This window comes from Chrysochloris asiatica, unplaced genomic scaffold (assembly GCF_000296735.1).
Source record: "Chrysochloris asiatica unplaced genomic scaffold, ChrAsi1.0 scaffold00027, whole genome shotgun sequence".
Taxonomy (NCBI): domain Eukaryota; kingdom Metazoa; phylum Chordata; class Mammalia; order Afrosoricida; family Chrysochloridae; genus Chrysochloris; species Chrysochloris asiatica.
The window spans coordinates 4,032,308-4,048,885 of record NW_006408545.1 but is presented as its reverse complement, the minus strand read 5'-3'; the positions used below and the strand labels follow the sequence as shown (position 1 = coordinate 4,048,885).

Below are 16,578 nucleotides of genomic sequence, written 5' to 3'. Positions count from 1 at the left end.
GAAAGCAGTCCAAAGATGTGTGGATCTGACTTTTAGACTACGTGATTGTTTAAAAGGGCCCCGTGTTAAACCTGATTAACTCCTTCAGCTATGTTTCGTCAAAAAATCACATTCATTCAACAAATATTTACTGGAACTTGACTATGTTCAAAGCCCAAAGCAGGAGGGTTGTAGAAGAAATCCATGACTCGGATAAGCCAACGTCACAGAAATCCCACACTCTTGGAGTCTGAGCACACGGAATTACTTCTAACCTACACTTTCTTATTACTGACAGAACACTTAATAAATCAAAATTTATATTCAACCTAACTGCAGAAGTAGCTTTCAACAGTAGCTAATAAATCATCATTTTTTAATGTTCCTCCAATCCCCTTTTCTTTTTTAAAGCTACAAACTTCTTTGTTACAGATTTTAAATTAAGTGTGGTACTACTGTAAGGTAAGTACTAGACTGCTAACCACAAGTTTGGGGGTTCAAATTCATCAGCTGCTCCTCAGAAACCCTATACAGGGTGGTTATGAGTCAGAACTGACTCCAAGGCACTTAACAACAACAGCAGTGAAGGTTAAACAATGAAGATTAACCAAGGTTGCCACATGGATAAGCACTGGACCACAAAGTTGGTTTGAATTGTAGGATTGGCAGTTCAAACTTCCCAGCTGCTCCTCAGAAACCATATACAGGGTCACTATGAGTCAGAATCGACTTGATGGCACTTAACAACAATTATGAAGTACTCTTTTTACTACATAAAGTCCCTTTTACACTTCTAAATAAGAATGCTTTATAAAGTAGCTGACTTGAGCTAATAACTCCTTAAATCACCAAATGGCCTGCAGAAGCATTTCTAATTATGAGATGAAACCGTAGTTGTCTAAATACATTATAACATTCAACACTACTAGTTGACTACAAAAATAACATGTCTCAGAACAGCATTCAAAATATTCTAAAATTACTATCATCTCAAACCACAATTTATAAAAATAATATAGTACATTTATGTCAATCGTTATTCATCATGTAACACAGTTTCAAAGCCAAATTTAAATAGCTCTGGCGTTTGGCAGACTTTTATGAACTAACCAAGGTCAGAATATAAATACATTTTCAAATGTGCAGTTTCTTCATATCTTAACAATCATGACTAAAAACTCTTTATTTGAAGGAGCCAGAAAAATAGCCCAAACTTTAAAAAAAGAGAAAATCATGCTTTTCTTATAAAATTAAATGTATTAACCGAGCAATAATGCAGTTATTATCCCAGTTAAAACACTAAACACACAAGTAGTTAGATTAGTCTTTCCCTTTAAACCTAAGAATGTTGTTATGAAATCTTACGAAGATTTTTATTTTGTACGCTTATTTTTCTGTAAGAATTTAGCTTTACTGGGCTTAGGGGCTTAGGACCACAGTTTAGGGGACAGCTAAGTCAACTGGCATAATAGTAGGATGCTCTAAGTGAGTAGAGACTAGGGTCTTCAAAGCTAGTGAGCAGTCATGTAAGGTGCAGATTGCTATCTGTTCAAAGCAAAGAAGAGTGAAGAAAGTCAAAGATGAATGGAAACAATTAGCCCAAAGGACTAATGAACCATTCAACCTCCAGGAGCTGTGACCAAATCTAGATGGTGCCCCACTGTCACTACTGACTGCTCTGAAAGGGTTCACAACAGGTCCTGGATAGAGTGGAAGAAAAATGTGGATCAAAACTTCAAATCATAAAAAAGACCAGGCTTAGTGGTCTCAGAGACTGATAAAACTCCCTAGACTATGGCCCCAATAATCCTTCAAGTCTTAGACTGAACTCATCCTAGTGGCTCAACTTTAGCCAAACAATAGATAGGTCTGTAAGGAGTCCTGGTGGGGCACTGTGGGTTAATGTGCTGAACTGCAAAGTCAGTTGATTGGCGGTTCAGATCCACCAGGTGCTCCTTAAAAACCCTATACAGAATTGCTATGAGTTGGAACCAAAGGACACTTAACAACAACATACAATTTGCAATGAGGAAATGCAACTAGATAACCAACAAAAGACAAAATGTTGAGATCCAATAGAGAAAAAATTAAAAATACAAAATTATTTGTAACTAGTCACCAGACCACACAATTATTATATTATGGATAAATGTATAAACTGTTTTTGGAAAACAATTCCTCAAAATCTACCATGATCCCTTGACTTATTTTTTTTCTCCTTTTAGGAACTTAGAGGGAAATCCTGTTTATAGAGATGGAGGAAGCGAAAAGCAGGATGGACAAAGTTGTTAATCTCAGCATTTGTAATAAAACAAAAGATTGAAAATAACAAGTACCCAGGTCCAAGAAGGTGGTTAAACAAACTATGATGCTTCAATAAAACACACTGTACTGTTATAAAATGACATCTGAAAATATCATTTTAAAAACAATGTTATATACAGTATGATCATAACTAGAAAAAATAAACCTATACATTTTTCTCATGACTACGTAATAAAACTGTGAAGGATTTTTTTTTGTCCTTCTATTTTCTATGCCTGTGTACTTTCAATTTTTTTTTTTCCTAAGCAAACATTAGTTTTTAATGAAATAACACAATGAAAAATGCTTCGTGTATGAATCCATTATTTCCCTTGCTAAAGCAAACTTCAGAGCTGACTAATTTCTGCTATGCAATTTTAAGTGATATACTTTTAACAGCAGTCTTTAGTAAGCAATACCTCAATGGAAGAGGTAAATTTTCAGGCAGATAGAAATGAGATTTCAATGCTGAGTACACACTCTAGTGCTCCCCTAATTATACCACGTATCAATAGAGGCTTGAATGTTATTATGATGCTGAGCAGCTTACAGCTGAGCTTCCATAGTAAGATGTACTAGAAAGAAAAGTCTAGCAGTCTACTTTCAAAAATTAACCAGGGAAAACTCTATGGATCACTACTGTCCAATCTACAATGGAACACAGTCTGACACAGGATCTATCTGGTTTGTACGACCTATCTGGCATAGGACTAGATAGCACTTCAATCCATTGTGCATTGGGTCACTTTGGCAGACACTAAGAACTACAACAGCATTCTTTTCTCCTATACCTTGACAGAGATACAGTCAGGAAACCCATCTTTTTTTTGTAGCTCCAACATGTGAAAGAAGAATGGTATCAGACAAACATGTTCCAAACATCAGCTCTGAAAGGTTGGACATGGTCAGGCCTAGGTTAGGCTTGGAGCCTCCTGTCTATGGGATCCTCGTGTATTGTTGTTGTTGTGTGCCATTTAGTCAGTTCTAATTCCATACAGGAGCAGAAAGACTCATCTTTCTATCTTGGAGAGCCTGGTAGATTCAAGCCACTGACCTTGTGGTTAGCGTAACCCACTACACCACAGCGCTCCTTGAGACTGTTGTAATGCAGGAGCATGATACCCTCCTCATGGCACCTTGAAAGGTTCCTTCAATGACGAGGCATCTAGCAAAAATGAAGGCTCCATCTTTGGATGGCCTGTTTTCATGTTTCAATCCCTAGTCCTTCCAATACGTGTATACATCAATTATTACCACACCCTTTCCGTAAACTCCTAATAAAACTCCAGCCTAGACAAACAGGCTTCCCCATCCCCACTGCAACGACTATTGTTGGTGTGTGACATGCTATATTATTAAGCCACCCCTGCAGACCTAGTTAGCTTCCTTCTTCAGGCTTTCATCATCTCATTTCTAGGCCTCTTCCCACACTAAGTCCATCATGCTAAGCACTCTGACACGAGGATCTTGGGAGAGAATAATCCTATTGGAGACCCACATATAAATAAAAGGAGGCCTTCAAAAAGTGTAATTGCATTTTTCCACAACTTTTTGGAGCCTCCTTATACATGATAAATTGTAAATGTGCTTACCATAATACTAATATGGTCTGAATGTCTCCTTAAGAAAGGATGTAAAGTAAGAGTGACCAGAAAGGAGTGGGGTCAATAAGGGACCAGGCCTCTTAATAAGTTTAACAGCCAGGGAGAATATGGACTGAGAAAAAAAGCAAACAAACAAAAACACACCAAAGTGGGCATTCCAGTTATAAAACTAAAAAACAAAACAAAACTACAAAGGATCTGTGTACTTTTAAATTTTATTATCTCTGTCCTGGATTATCTGCAGGACTGCTGGGCTAGAAAATACCTAAAGCAGCTGCCAAAGGAGTCATGACAGATATGAGGGCTGTGACTTTTAAATGCTCCTTAAGTCTTAATCTCATTTGGTTTTCTTTCAAGTACCTTAATGATCACAGAAGTCTTTATCAGAGCTCAGTGGGGGCAGGGCAGTGCTGCTGCAATCTTCAGAGCAAAGGAATTAGTCTGGAAAGCTTCCTCAGTCAATCAAGCTGAGAAGTCCTATCTTCCTCTAGGGTGGTTTCAGTGGGGCCTCTCCCACTGAATGCTAGCCAGTCATTCAGGGCTGGGGACATTGGCCAGTCTTCAAAACACATGTTCTCCTTACAGCCAAAAAGGACTTTGAACCAGTTTGAACTGAAGCAAAACCAGAACACTCAATTTTGGGGTGACCCAGAATGGGAAAAATGTTAAGAGTCGAGGGCCTGGAATAGGAGACTTGAAAGAGGAGTAGTGAGCTCTAATACCCTAATGGATTGTTGATATTGTTGTTAAGTGCTGTCAAGTTGGTTCCAGTAATACTGAGTTATTGCCAGGACTGTGAAGAGCAACACGCAAAGTGGCCCAGTCAGCTGCCATCTTTGAGTTGGGCATGGCTGTTTTCAACTCAGCAAGTCAATTCGGCTGCTTTACAACCTGAGTATTGCCATGGTTTTCTAAGGGGGAAATTATGTTTAGCAGGGATTCAACCTGTCTTTTTCCCATTTTGGTTAGTGTTCCAGTTCACCTACATTTTGGGGCCTATTATGGTTGTGTTGCTCATGATGACTAACACAAGAGTAAATAAATTCAAAGCACTGCAGCTATGATAGCACAAAGGGAGTGGGCCCTGGGTGCTACAAAACAGTTCCCAGCTCAGACTCAAGTGAAAAAGGGAGATCATAGCTAGTCACTGGCCCTTATTTCTCATATGTAAGATGAGTACTAGAGTCCCTGAATGATGCAAAGTGTTAACACACTCAGTTACTGAAAGGTTACAGGTCTAAGTCCACCCAAAGGTACCTCAGAAGAAAGGCCTGGAAATCTTATTCTGAAATATCAGCCATGGAATACCCTGGGGAGCACAGTTTTATACTGGCATACCTCAGAACCTCTGATTTATTGGGGACTGAAAAGCTAATAAATCTAAATTCAATGTGAAGTTCTCAAAAAAGTCTCAAAATTTGGGGGCTACTAAATATGTAGTCCTGGTGTGGTGCTGTGGGTTAATGTGCCAGACGGCAAAGCCCTTTGAACTACAAGGTTGGTAGTTCAATATCACCAGTTGTTCCTTGGAAACCGTATACATGGTCGCTATGGTTTGGAACCGACTCGATGACATTTAACAACAACAACATATGTGAACTTTGACCATCATCAGGTGACAGACTAAGTTCTAATTATATAATTTATCATAATGATATAATTTTTGTCAAGTCTGAAATTATAACCTTCTTCTCAGTTTTGAAAACATTGCCCTAAAGACAAAATAGGCTAAAATTCACTTTACTCCAATTCTTTTTTTTCTATTTTTGGGAACAATTTCAATGTTAAAAAGATAACTCAATAAATGTGATTCCTAGAGAGTATGGTACGTACGGAACAAGCGCATTTGACTCTGAGAAAGAGGCAAACAAATTCTTTAACACATTTGGAAGTACAGAAGCTGAAAATGTATATGCTTTAAGTATAGACTTTAAAAGACTCCAAAGGTCTTTTAGAATTTGGTAGAAATCTAGGAAATTTTGAGTTCAGCAATTGTAAAATATAATAATACATATCTGGAAGGATCACTTTGCCTAACCAAAAATATATGCTTTTTAGCACCAAAACTTCATTTGAACTATTTTCATAACCTTTTGAAATTTCATTACCCACTTCCCTCGTTTATTCAATAGTATATTAAACAATGTAATCTTGGCTCAATGGCTTGGGTGGTTGGTGGTTATGTGTCGTGGAGTCGGTTCTGACTCATAGCGACCCTGGACAGGATTTCCGAGGCTGTAAACTAAATCTTTATGGGAGCAGAAAGCCTCATTTTTGTCCCGCGGACCAGCTGGTAGTTTCAAACTGCAGACCTTGAGGTTCGCAGCCCAACTCATAACCACTACACTACCAGATGGCTTTAGGTAGTGATTAATAACAGTCATAGCCAACAGCATATTTTTGTCACTCATTGTATGCCAGACACCATTGTATAAGTGCCTTGTGTGGATTATCTCATGTTAGTTTTAGGACTCAACACAGTAGATACCATGATGAGCCCACTTTATAAATGAGGAAACTGAAGCTCCACTCTGACAGATATAGTAATTTCCTAGTATGTGGTAGGAATCAATGTACTATGACCCAAGTAATCTGACTTCAGCACCTGTCCTCCTAATCACTCTTGTTGCTAAGTGCTGTCAAGTTGGTTCCGACTCATAGCAACCCTGTAGAGGGTTTCTGAGGAGCAGCTAGTGGGTTTGAACCACGGACCCTGTGGTTATCCTACAGTGCCTCACCAGGACTCTTCCATTATAACCACTACTTGACTGTAAATGGATGGAGTGAGGTCACCCAAACCGAGCACTTCCTTACAAGAGAAACGTGTGCTCCTACAATGTATGCCTATCAATTCCTGTGTATTTTCAATGTCTACTTTTTAAAAACAGTGTTTCATTCAGTTTAACTGCCAGTTCCTTTCCTGTTATCAGCATCATGTCACAGTACCCTTGTTGTCCAATGGTTATAAGCACACAGCTGCTAACTGAAAGTCGCTGGGTTGAATCCACCAGAGGCTCTGTGAGAGGAATAAACTTGGCTATCTTCTCTCATAAAGATGTAAAAATTACCACCAAGGAAAGTCTAGAGGGCAGTTCTACTCTGTCATATGGGATCACTGTGAGTCCCAATCAATTTTATGACATACACCAGCAACCGTAACGTCAGAAGAGCATGTATGTTTATATAGTTTGAAAGAACTACCTCAGGCTGTCATACATTGTATATACATCACTCTTTTGCCCTATGTTTCTCTTCAGCCGCATTTTTTATAAAGAATATTCACTTGAATGATACACGCCTTCACTTCCTTCAGAGACACTTTTTAAAAGAAAAAGATGTCATTCCAAACTTTCAGTGAGGACTTTAAAAGGAGATTTTCTAAATCATGCCACTAATACGACTTTTTAAAAAATAGTTAACTTACAAACACATATATAATACTATAGAATTGACAATCTGGTGACAGAATGAAATATAAGTACAGAATTTACTCATTTTTACTGTTGTCATTGTTCTGTGCTGTCAAATCAGTTCTGACTCACAATGCCTCTGTATAATTACGGTTTCTGAGGGTTATCATTCTTTAAGGGAGCAGAAAGCTGCACCTTTATCCTCTGAAGTGGAGGTGGATTTGATTGTCTGATCTTGCAGTTAGCAGCCCAACACGTAATCCATTACACCACCAGAGCTCCAACTGTTAGGAGTTACTTCTAACTCATAGCGACCCTGTATAGGGTTTCTGAGGAGCAGCTGGTGAGTTCGAACTGCCAACCTTATGGTTCAAAGTCCAGTGCTGATTCTATGGAATTACGACAGAAGGAGTCTATAAATAATGAATATGGACAGTGGATTTACAGTCCTGGTGCGGCACTGTAGGAAAAGCACTTGATCATAAGATTGATTTGAACCACAAGGTTGGCAGTTAAAACTCACTAGCCATTCCTTGGAAACTCTATACAGGGTTGCTATGAGTCAGAACCAACTTGGCAGCACTTAACGACATCAACAACAAATGCAGTTTTATTGAGGATGCAAGCAGAGACATAATGATCAACACACACTGAGGAATTGGGTTTCCATTGTCAATGCATCTCTGCTACTGATTTGTGATGCGTTTTCCACTGTCTGGATGTCTTGGTTGCCTCAATTCTAAAATACAAGAACTGACCTATCTCTAAAGTCCTGTTCAGTTACAATACTTTATGACTTAGAGCATATATTTAATTCTAAAAACCAGAGATTAAAGTCATAATTTTTATGGCATCTTGTTGGTAACAGAAAAATAATTCATGGTTTTTGTAAAGGGCCTTTTAACAGAGTAAGGACTGAGGGGTAGGGAATTAGAAATAGTTTGATTACTGAAGATGAAGCAAGGCAGTAGACTAGGTATTGTTGTGTTCTTGTTTAGTGCCATCAAGTTGATTCTGACTCATAGAGAGCCGGTATAGGGTTCCAAGGAGCAGCTGGAGGGTTTGAACTGCTGACCTTGTGGTTTGTAGTCCAGTGCTGATCCTATAACACACACCAAGGGCCTTAGGGCCAAGTCAAGGATTCATTTCAACACAGAAGGACTCTCTTCCCTAAACTACTAAATACAGGCTTCGCTATCATTTTCATCTATTTATGGGAAAGGTTGCTGTACCAATCATTTCATAGCATGTTTGGACTCCACGGGTGGCTATTCCTACTTTCACTGATCAAAAGTTATCTGCAGCAAACACAATTTTTATGAGCGTATAAGTTATAAAGAAACCTTGGTGGCATAGTTGTTGTTCTCCAAAAGGTTGAAAGTCCAAACCCACCAGCCACTCAGCAGTGGGACAACAACCCTATGCAGCAGTTTTACTTGGCCCTACTGAGTCCCTGTGAATCAGAACTGACTCGATGGCAGTGGATTTGCCTTTGATTTGGTAGGTTATAAAGTAGGAGACCAGCTGTTCCTTGGGAGAAAGATGAGGCATTCTGCTCCTGTAAAGATCTACAGCCTTGGACCCTGTACAGTGTTGCTATGAGTCGGGACCGACTCCATGGCATATAACAACAACAACAAAGTAGGATAAGCACTGAACTGCTAATTGCTAGGTTAGTGATTGAAACCCACCAGCCACTCCTTGGAAACCCTATACAGTATCCTTGTGACTTAGAACTGACTCGATGACACTTAACACCATCAAAAACAACAAAGAAGTTCAAAGGTTAGAGCCATTCTAGTAGACTATGACTATAGGTAGGCTTCAGGCTAATTCAGATCTGTTTCTGTTGGGAATCCTAGTGTTGGATTCGGCTGTTGTGCTTGGTTGCTAACCTAGAGGTTGAAAGTTTGAGTCCACCTACAGATGCTCCAGAAGAAAGGCCTGGTGATCTACTTCCAAAAACTCAGACATTGCTATCGGGACTGACTGAGAGGGTTGGAAATGGAAAGGTAGATGTTTTGTAGCAAAAGGAGGGGAGTGATTGACTTTGCAGTCCAGGAGCAGAGGTTCCTGGGAACATCAAGGGAGAAGAGAGGAATGCGGGACCCTATCCAGAGAAACAGTGATGCCAGAGATGGAGGCAGAGATGATGATGTGGAGAGATGGGGACTCTGGACCCAGAGAGGGAGAGGGGCTGTGTGCTGATGACCCAGGGGCAGGATTGCGGGGTATACCCTTTGGTTGTTTGATGATGCATGGCAATGTAATGATATACGATTGGATGAATGTAAAGCTAATGTTCTACCATGTAAACTATCACATAATTCACAATAAAACATTTTAAAATAAATAAATATGTGGTTTTAGAAAATCAGCCATTGAAAACCTTAAGGAGCATAGTTCTATGATACACATGGGGTTAAAATTAATTAGACTCAACAGCAACTGTTTTTTGTATATATTTAACCCTCATTACTTTTACAGATTGAAGGTAGTCATCCTCTCTGAATTGGATACACACACTCACTAATCTCTGTAATGAAAAATTTATATGACCACAGATCATGAAATAATTTAATTCAAATATGCACATTCTCCAATGAATTCCCCTAAATCCAAATCTCACATAAATTCATTTTTTACACATATGAAATACCCAGGATAAATTTCTCAAGGTGGCTTAGCTTATTAGCTTACCTAAGAACTACAGATGCATTATTATTTGAAAATGTAGTTTTTTAATCCTTTTCATACTCTTAACTATGTTTTTAAGCTTTACACACTGCTCAGAAATGTAGTTACCTGATAAGACATACACTCCCATTTATCACTAGCTTACAGAAAATTATGTTGAACGTAATCAACCATTCTTTTCTTGCTTTTATATGGTAACAGTTAATGGTCAGCATCTAGTCCAGTGTAATTGCAGATGTCTTAGTCAATTCATCTTGCCAAAGAGAGAAGCCTTTACAAATATTCCATGTCCCGTCTGCTCTGGGGTGAGTGAGTTTTGTGTTCCGGAAATTCTCACATTTGCCTATGTTCAATATGGAGTGTATTACACAGAGTGGTGAGCAGTGGACCAGGCAGGCAACTTAAGGGCATCTATATAGCGCTGTACAGGGTTGCTATGAGTCGGAACCGACTCCACGGCACATAACAACAACAACAACAACATATATTATAGTGGTTACGAATCGGACTACAAACCTTAAGGTCAGCAGTTCGAAACTACCAGCTGTTCCGTGGGAGAAAGATGAGGCTTCTTGCTCATGTAAAGATCTGCAGCCTCGGAAACCCTGCACAGGGTCACTATGAGTCGGAACCAACTCCACGGTATTTAACAGTAAGTTCTTTTTGAATCTAGTCTTCAAACTGTGACTTTTATTTTTTATTTTTTTAAATATTATCTTCCATACCAGAACTACCCATACAAATAAATGGAAAGTTAAATTTCAAAATGAAAGGTTTCATTTTTGTTTTAATCATTCAAGGTATATTACCTGCCACATCTGCTCATTTCCAAAAGGGCTAACAATCAACAGTTACCATAAATTGTAGACTTAAGACTAACATAATGCTAGCTAGCATAAAGCATAAAAATACATTTTAACCATCGTTCAATATAAAAGTTCTTTTAGGCATATGGTTATATAAATAGATCTGGAATAAAAATGTAAACCCTTATATGATACACTGAGAGATGAGTGTGACCTTACAGCTGACTAGTTACTGACTAGATGTTTACCTGAGAAACTCCAGGCTGGCTACCAGCTTGCACTACTTGTCAGTGGAGATTCCAGTCTGAGAAGGAAAAATTCCCTCTGACAACTTGACTCTCTTCACCCCCTAGAAAGTTCCTCCTCCAAAAGAAGTTAAGAGCCTAATTGTAAAGGAGTATAGGTTCATGGTTAAGGCTAAAAGAAAGAAAGGGGGTTGGCAAGCAAAAAAGCTTCATGATTTTAAAAATTGGGTATGAGGTGAGGGGAACTAAAACTATTTTTCTAAAATTCCCATGGTAATGTTTCAACTTCTGTGCTTCAGTTTATTTGAACACTGTTATTTTACAAATAAGGATAACTTGAGTACACTTTTTAAAAGATCAAACCCATTAAAATAAATACATGCTCTGCATTATAAATTTAAGGAAAATTCCAGAATTAATGGATTTATTCACAACTTCTCTTTTTGGGGGAAGGGATCTTAATTTCAATTTGAAGTTTCATATCAATCATTTACTAATCATCATATTAGTACTGGAGAAGATTTAAGAAACACCTTTTTGTGAAGGTACCAAGCAATGACCTATGTGAAATTAACAGAATACAAGTCTGTTTAAAATTTATCACTGTATCAGTTATCTAATTGTGTTGGCAATATAAAGTTAGTATTTGCTGTTGTTGTGATATTCCGTGGAGTCGGTTCAGACTCATAGTGACCCTGTACAGGATTTCCCAGGCTGTAAATCTTTAGGGGAACAGAAAGCCTCAACTTTCTACCGTGGAACAACCGTGAGGTTCTCAGTCCGATTTATAACCATTATGCTACCAGAACTCCTTAAATGAGGTATGTTGTTGTTGTTGTTAAGTGCCGTCGAGTCGATTCCGACCCATAGTGACTCTGTATAGGGTTTCCGAGGAGTAGCTGGTAGGCTTGAACCGCCGACCTTGCAGTTCAAGTGGCTTTGCAGTCTGGTGCATTAACCCACAGTGCCACAGCTATAGTCGGTTCCAATTCATAGCGACACTGTATAGGGTTTCTGAGGAGTGGCTAGTCAGTTTGAGCCACCGACCTTGCTATTTAAACTGACTTTGCAGTCCAGTGCTTATCCTACAGTGCCACACCAGGTTGCCTTTAAACTAAACTTACAAAATAACTGTTTAACTCATAAACTACAATCCAAGCTCCTATCATGTTAGACTTACCTATACTTTATAAATTTTAACTATAAAAATGTAGGAGCAGTCAGATATATTGTTGTTGATAAGTGCCATCGAGTCAGTTCTGATTCAGAGCAACCTTGTATAGTGTTTTCAAGGAGTGGCTGGTGAGTTTGAACCACTGACCTTGCAGTTCAAACCGACCTTGGGGTCCAATGCATTATCCTGCAGTAGATATAATAGAGCACCTAAATGGAAAACTAGAAAGTACAGGTTCAATAAAGAACAAGTTCATAGTGGTGCCTGAAACAATGTCAACATGGAAAGTTAAGGTCCAGTGCTTTATTCACACAATGGGAAGTAACTCTTTTGTCTCTGAAACTGAACATTTACAGCACGGCTTTAGAAAAGCATGAGTTACCTTTTATGGGGGAGCTTACAAAGGAACACATCTCCCTGAACTTATCTGATAAAAAATCATAATCCATTTCTTACCATTAATCTTGGAGTAAATACTGAAGCTAATTATGCTGGCTCTTTTGGGTTCTGACAGTAACAAGGAATTTTAAAGAACACATTTCCTTCCACCACTTTATGCAAGACTGGGCAGTTTCAAAGCATCTAGGTGGTAAGATGTTAGCACCACACTGACACAGAAGTCTACATAAATTTCTTTCACATGATTAATTAAGAGTTTTTGATTAGAGACATGGCTCTAACAGGGATGAATATACCACACTGTTAGTTTGCCATTTTGAATTGACTTTCTCACTGTTTCTGCTCTAACTGAGCTTTTAATCACTACTGGTCAGTACCAGACTTTTTTAACATCTATAGGATTTAAAACAATTTTCTCAAACAACATAATAATCTGCATTGAGAACTATTAAAATCCAGAGACATGAAATATGTGATTTATACTTCTTCAAATTAAAGGGAATCCCAAGCAGGTAGAGGTCAATCAGCTGGGTTAATTAACCTATGAATTTGGTTTTATATATTTTATTGCGTTTTATGTGAAAGTTCACAAGCAAATTAGGCCCAATTTTAACAATTTCTACAGTTTATTCTATGACACAGATTACATTTTAATTTTTTTGATTTTGAAAGTTTTCTGTTTCCCTACCCTTCTTTAGCTTCTCAGTTTTAGGGTAAATGTTGATTGTTTGGTCTCATATCGTTGGTTATTTAAGGGTTGGCTGAATATTTTTAAGAGGGTTGGAGGAGGGTGACAGGGAGATATTTGATGAGGAGAGCTTTATGTCCCCTTCCTGATTTCCTAGCTCTGACAGGATTTCATGGACAATGGAAACTGTAAAACAACTGAAATTAGCAGGAAGAGCAGATCCATTTCCCGAAGTCTGGGTGGGCTCTCTGCCTGAGGAAGGATCTGAAAGAAGCAAACAGGCTATGTAAGGAAGCTATGTGCACAAGAGACCTGAAGGCATCCTGCCTAAAGTAACCTGAAAGGGATCCAAATCCACTTTAACTTGCTCCATTTCAGCTTAACCAAATTTATCTGGTTTTAAGGTCACAAATCCTATGATAACTGAGCTACTTCCATTCTGCAGCAACACCTCTTTATCACTTCAAAATTCTGTTTCATCTCTGAAAATGAGAGATCAAAAACCTTCCTGTCCTATTTACCCAATGTCAAAACACAATATTTATTTTATAAAGTCTCTGCATACTTAAAAACAAAACCAAAAACCAAAAACAGAAATTCTACTTCCATTCATGATATAGTTGAGAAAACTGAATGAAGGTTGAGTATGAAATGTTTTTAACATGATTCCTACAGCTCTTGGGTCTAAACAGACACAGTTTCAGAGAGTGACTATGAAAGGACGCATGTTCACAGAGTCTGGTGACAGGTGACCAGGAGGAAGTATGGGCTTCAAGTCCTGACTGTCACTAAATGGTTCTGGGGCCTGGGACAAGTCCCTCTAACTTTCATCTTTACAAGAACAGTCTGAAATTAATTTTAGGTTCCCTGAGGCTCTAAACTGGCTGCGAACTAATTACATGTTACAAATGCTAGCTGAAAATTACCTGAACGAAATTGCAAAATACCTATCAAAGTCCATGTTTGTCCTAGATTAAGTTTGTCATCATTGTGCTATCACGAAGGCAAACCTGTTGCATCACATGGAATAAACACACTATTTTTGATTGTACAAGACAGTTTTTTTCCCCCCATTTAATTTTTTTCTAAGTAAAAAAAAAAGAGAGAGAGAGAGAGAGAAATGTATAATCTCCTGCAATCCAAACTTCTCCATTTTGTAAGTACACACAGGATGCCACCTGGAAGAATGTGGCCATCTGACTGAACGTTGAGGTGTACTGGCATTGCTGATGTTTTTGTTTACAACCCAGTTTCATGTCAAAGCCATAAACACTCCAGATTAAGGAGCTGTATGGTCCTGTCACTGTTTGTTACTGCTCCCTGCCTGGATTAACCCTGTAGCAGCCAGTGAAGGAGAAGGTTTGTAGACCACCTGCTCATGTATTTCAACCGACATCGTATGATTTATGCACTGGAGCAGATAAATTAAAACTGTGGAATTTCATCTGAAGTCTTAATTGGACACATCTACTATGATTGATACTGAAAAGAAAAGCGGAAGAGCCGCTGACACTGCACCTAATAGACGGGGGGCGGGCGGGGGGAGCCCCATCTCCCTCCTACACTGTAATATTGCAGTCTGAAGTGTTTTAGTGGTTTGTTATTTCTCCCGGAAAAATAGCAAGCATCGGGAGAGATTTCTGGTACCTGCACTCACCTCTTTGATCTTTGCCCTCTTGTCGCGGATGGCGAGGTCTTCGGGCTCGGGGCCCTCCGCCCCGATGGGGGGCACGAAATTCACCTGGGGCAGTCCCCTGGGCGCTGCCTTGTCACGCAGCTGGTCCTGGGCCACCTTCTCTTTCTCCAACAGGATGTCTCTTTGGATTTCCTCAGGCAGCTTTTGCAGGGTCTCCTTGGCTTCCCTGAGAGCCCGCTCATGGTTTTCGCGGATCCGGGCCAAGTTGTCCTCCAGGGAAGCCGCCGGGTCTCCCGGCGCGCCCTCCTCGCGGCGCCGGGCTCGCCCCTCTGCCGCGTCCTCTGCGCGCGCCCCGGGCCCGGGTTTGTGGTCGGCGGCCGGCTGCTGGGCGGGGCTGGAGTGGAACAGGACCCCGCTGAGCAGCTTGGAGGAGTCGGGTAGGAAGAAGATCGCCCCGAAGCAGAGCGTGATGAAGGCGCTGAACACTAGCAGCAGCACGAACTTCTCCGTCAGGCGGAAGGCGGCGGGGCCCGATCCCTTCCTGCTGCCGCCGCTGCCGCCTAGCCCCCCGCCCAGGCCACCGCCCAGGCCGCCGCCCGCGGGGCTGCTGAAGAGCGGCAACAGGCCCCCCACGGGCATCGCTCCGTCTGCTGCGGCCGCGGGGCGGCCCGCTGTCCAGTGGCCCCGCGCCGCGCCGCTCAGCGACCAAACTTCGCCGCTGTCAGGCGTCAGCGGCTGCGGGTTTGGGTCCTGCGCATCCAGGCCGTCCAGACCCCGCGGCTGGGTTGCACGTCTACCCTGGGGGAACGACCCCCCTCCAAATCCTCTCTCTGGGGACGCTCTGCTGGCAAGCAAGCACGCGCGACAGACCACAGGCTGCAGCCCCTACGGAAAGAGAAAACAGTAAAACGTTGTAATCACGATGCTGATGATAAAGTTTCTAGCAGAGTCCGCCCTTCGACCCCCGCAGGAACCGCCAGGACCGCTCCCCCACTTGACACCCGAAGTCCAGCTGCGGGCACCGCCCTCGGAGCCCACACTTTGGACTTAGGGTGAAGTTTTCGTGTTCCCAGGGAGCGGGATGTCGGGCGCACACTTGGGGCAGGGTAGCGTGCGGACACCTCCAGGAGGGGACAGCGCACCTCTGGGCAAGCGGGGTGCAGCGTGCGTTGGGGGCTAGTCAACTTCGCCAGTTCCCCATGTCGGAGCTGGAACTAGCTGCCTCTCCGTCCCCAGCGGCGGCGGAGCGTGCAGCCCCGCTACCCAGTAGCCCTGGCCGCAGCTCAGGTGGGCGGTGCGCGGGCCCGTTGGCGAGTACGAGCGAGCAGGCTGCACGGTCCCCTCTGCCGCGGCCCCGCAAGCACTAATGCCACTGCCGGTCTCCCGGCGGTCGGAAACGAGGGCGGTGACGCGACCTGGGAGTGACGGCGCGGCCGGGCCAATCACACACCGACCAGGGTCCCGCGGGGGCGGTGCCGAGGCGGGGAGGGGGCCGCGCAGGGCGGGGAGTTTACGGGAAGCGCAGCCGCGCGGGGGCCTAGCCTGGGGCGGGGAGGCCGCGGAACCCAGAGGCACGCGGCGGCGGAGAGCAACGCTGAAGAGCTCTGGCTGACCTGCGGCGGAGACTCGGAGAGGA

General features: G+C 41.7%; 1 protein-coding gene across 1 annotated transcript in view; it reads right to left on the bottom strand.

The window, feature by feature from the left end:
- The window catches only part of MAN1A1 (mannosidase, alpha, class 1A, member 1), a 260,368-nt gene extending 244,058 nt beyond the window's left edge, over nt 1-16,310 (bottom strand). The window contains exons 1-2 of the mRNA XM_006839882.1: nt 16,085-16,310; nt 14,964-15,827 (exon numbers count right to left, since the gene is read on the bottom strand). Coding sequence (XP_006839945.1) covers nt 14,964-15,581 — 618 coding nt within the window. The 5' untranslated portion in view covers nt 15,582-15,827; nt 16,085-16,310. The remainder of the gene's footprint in view (nt 1-14,963; nt 15,828-16,084) is intronic.
- Between the last annotated feature and the right edge of the window lie 268 nt (nt 16,311-16,578).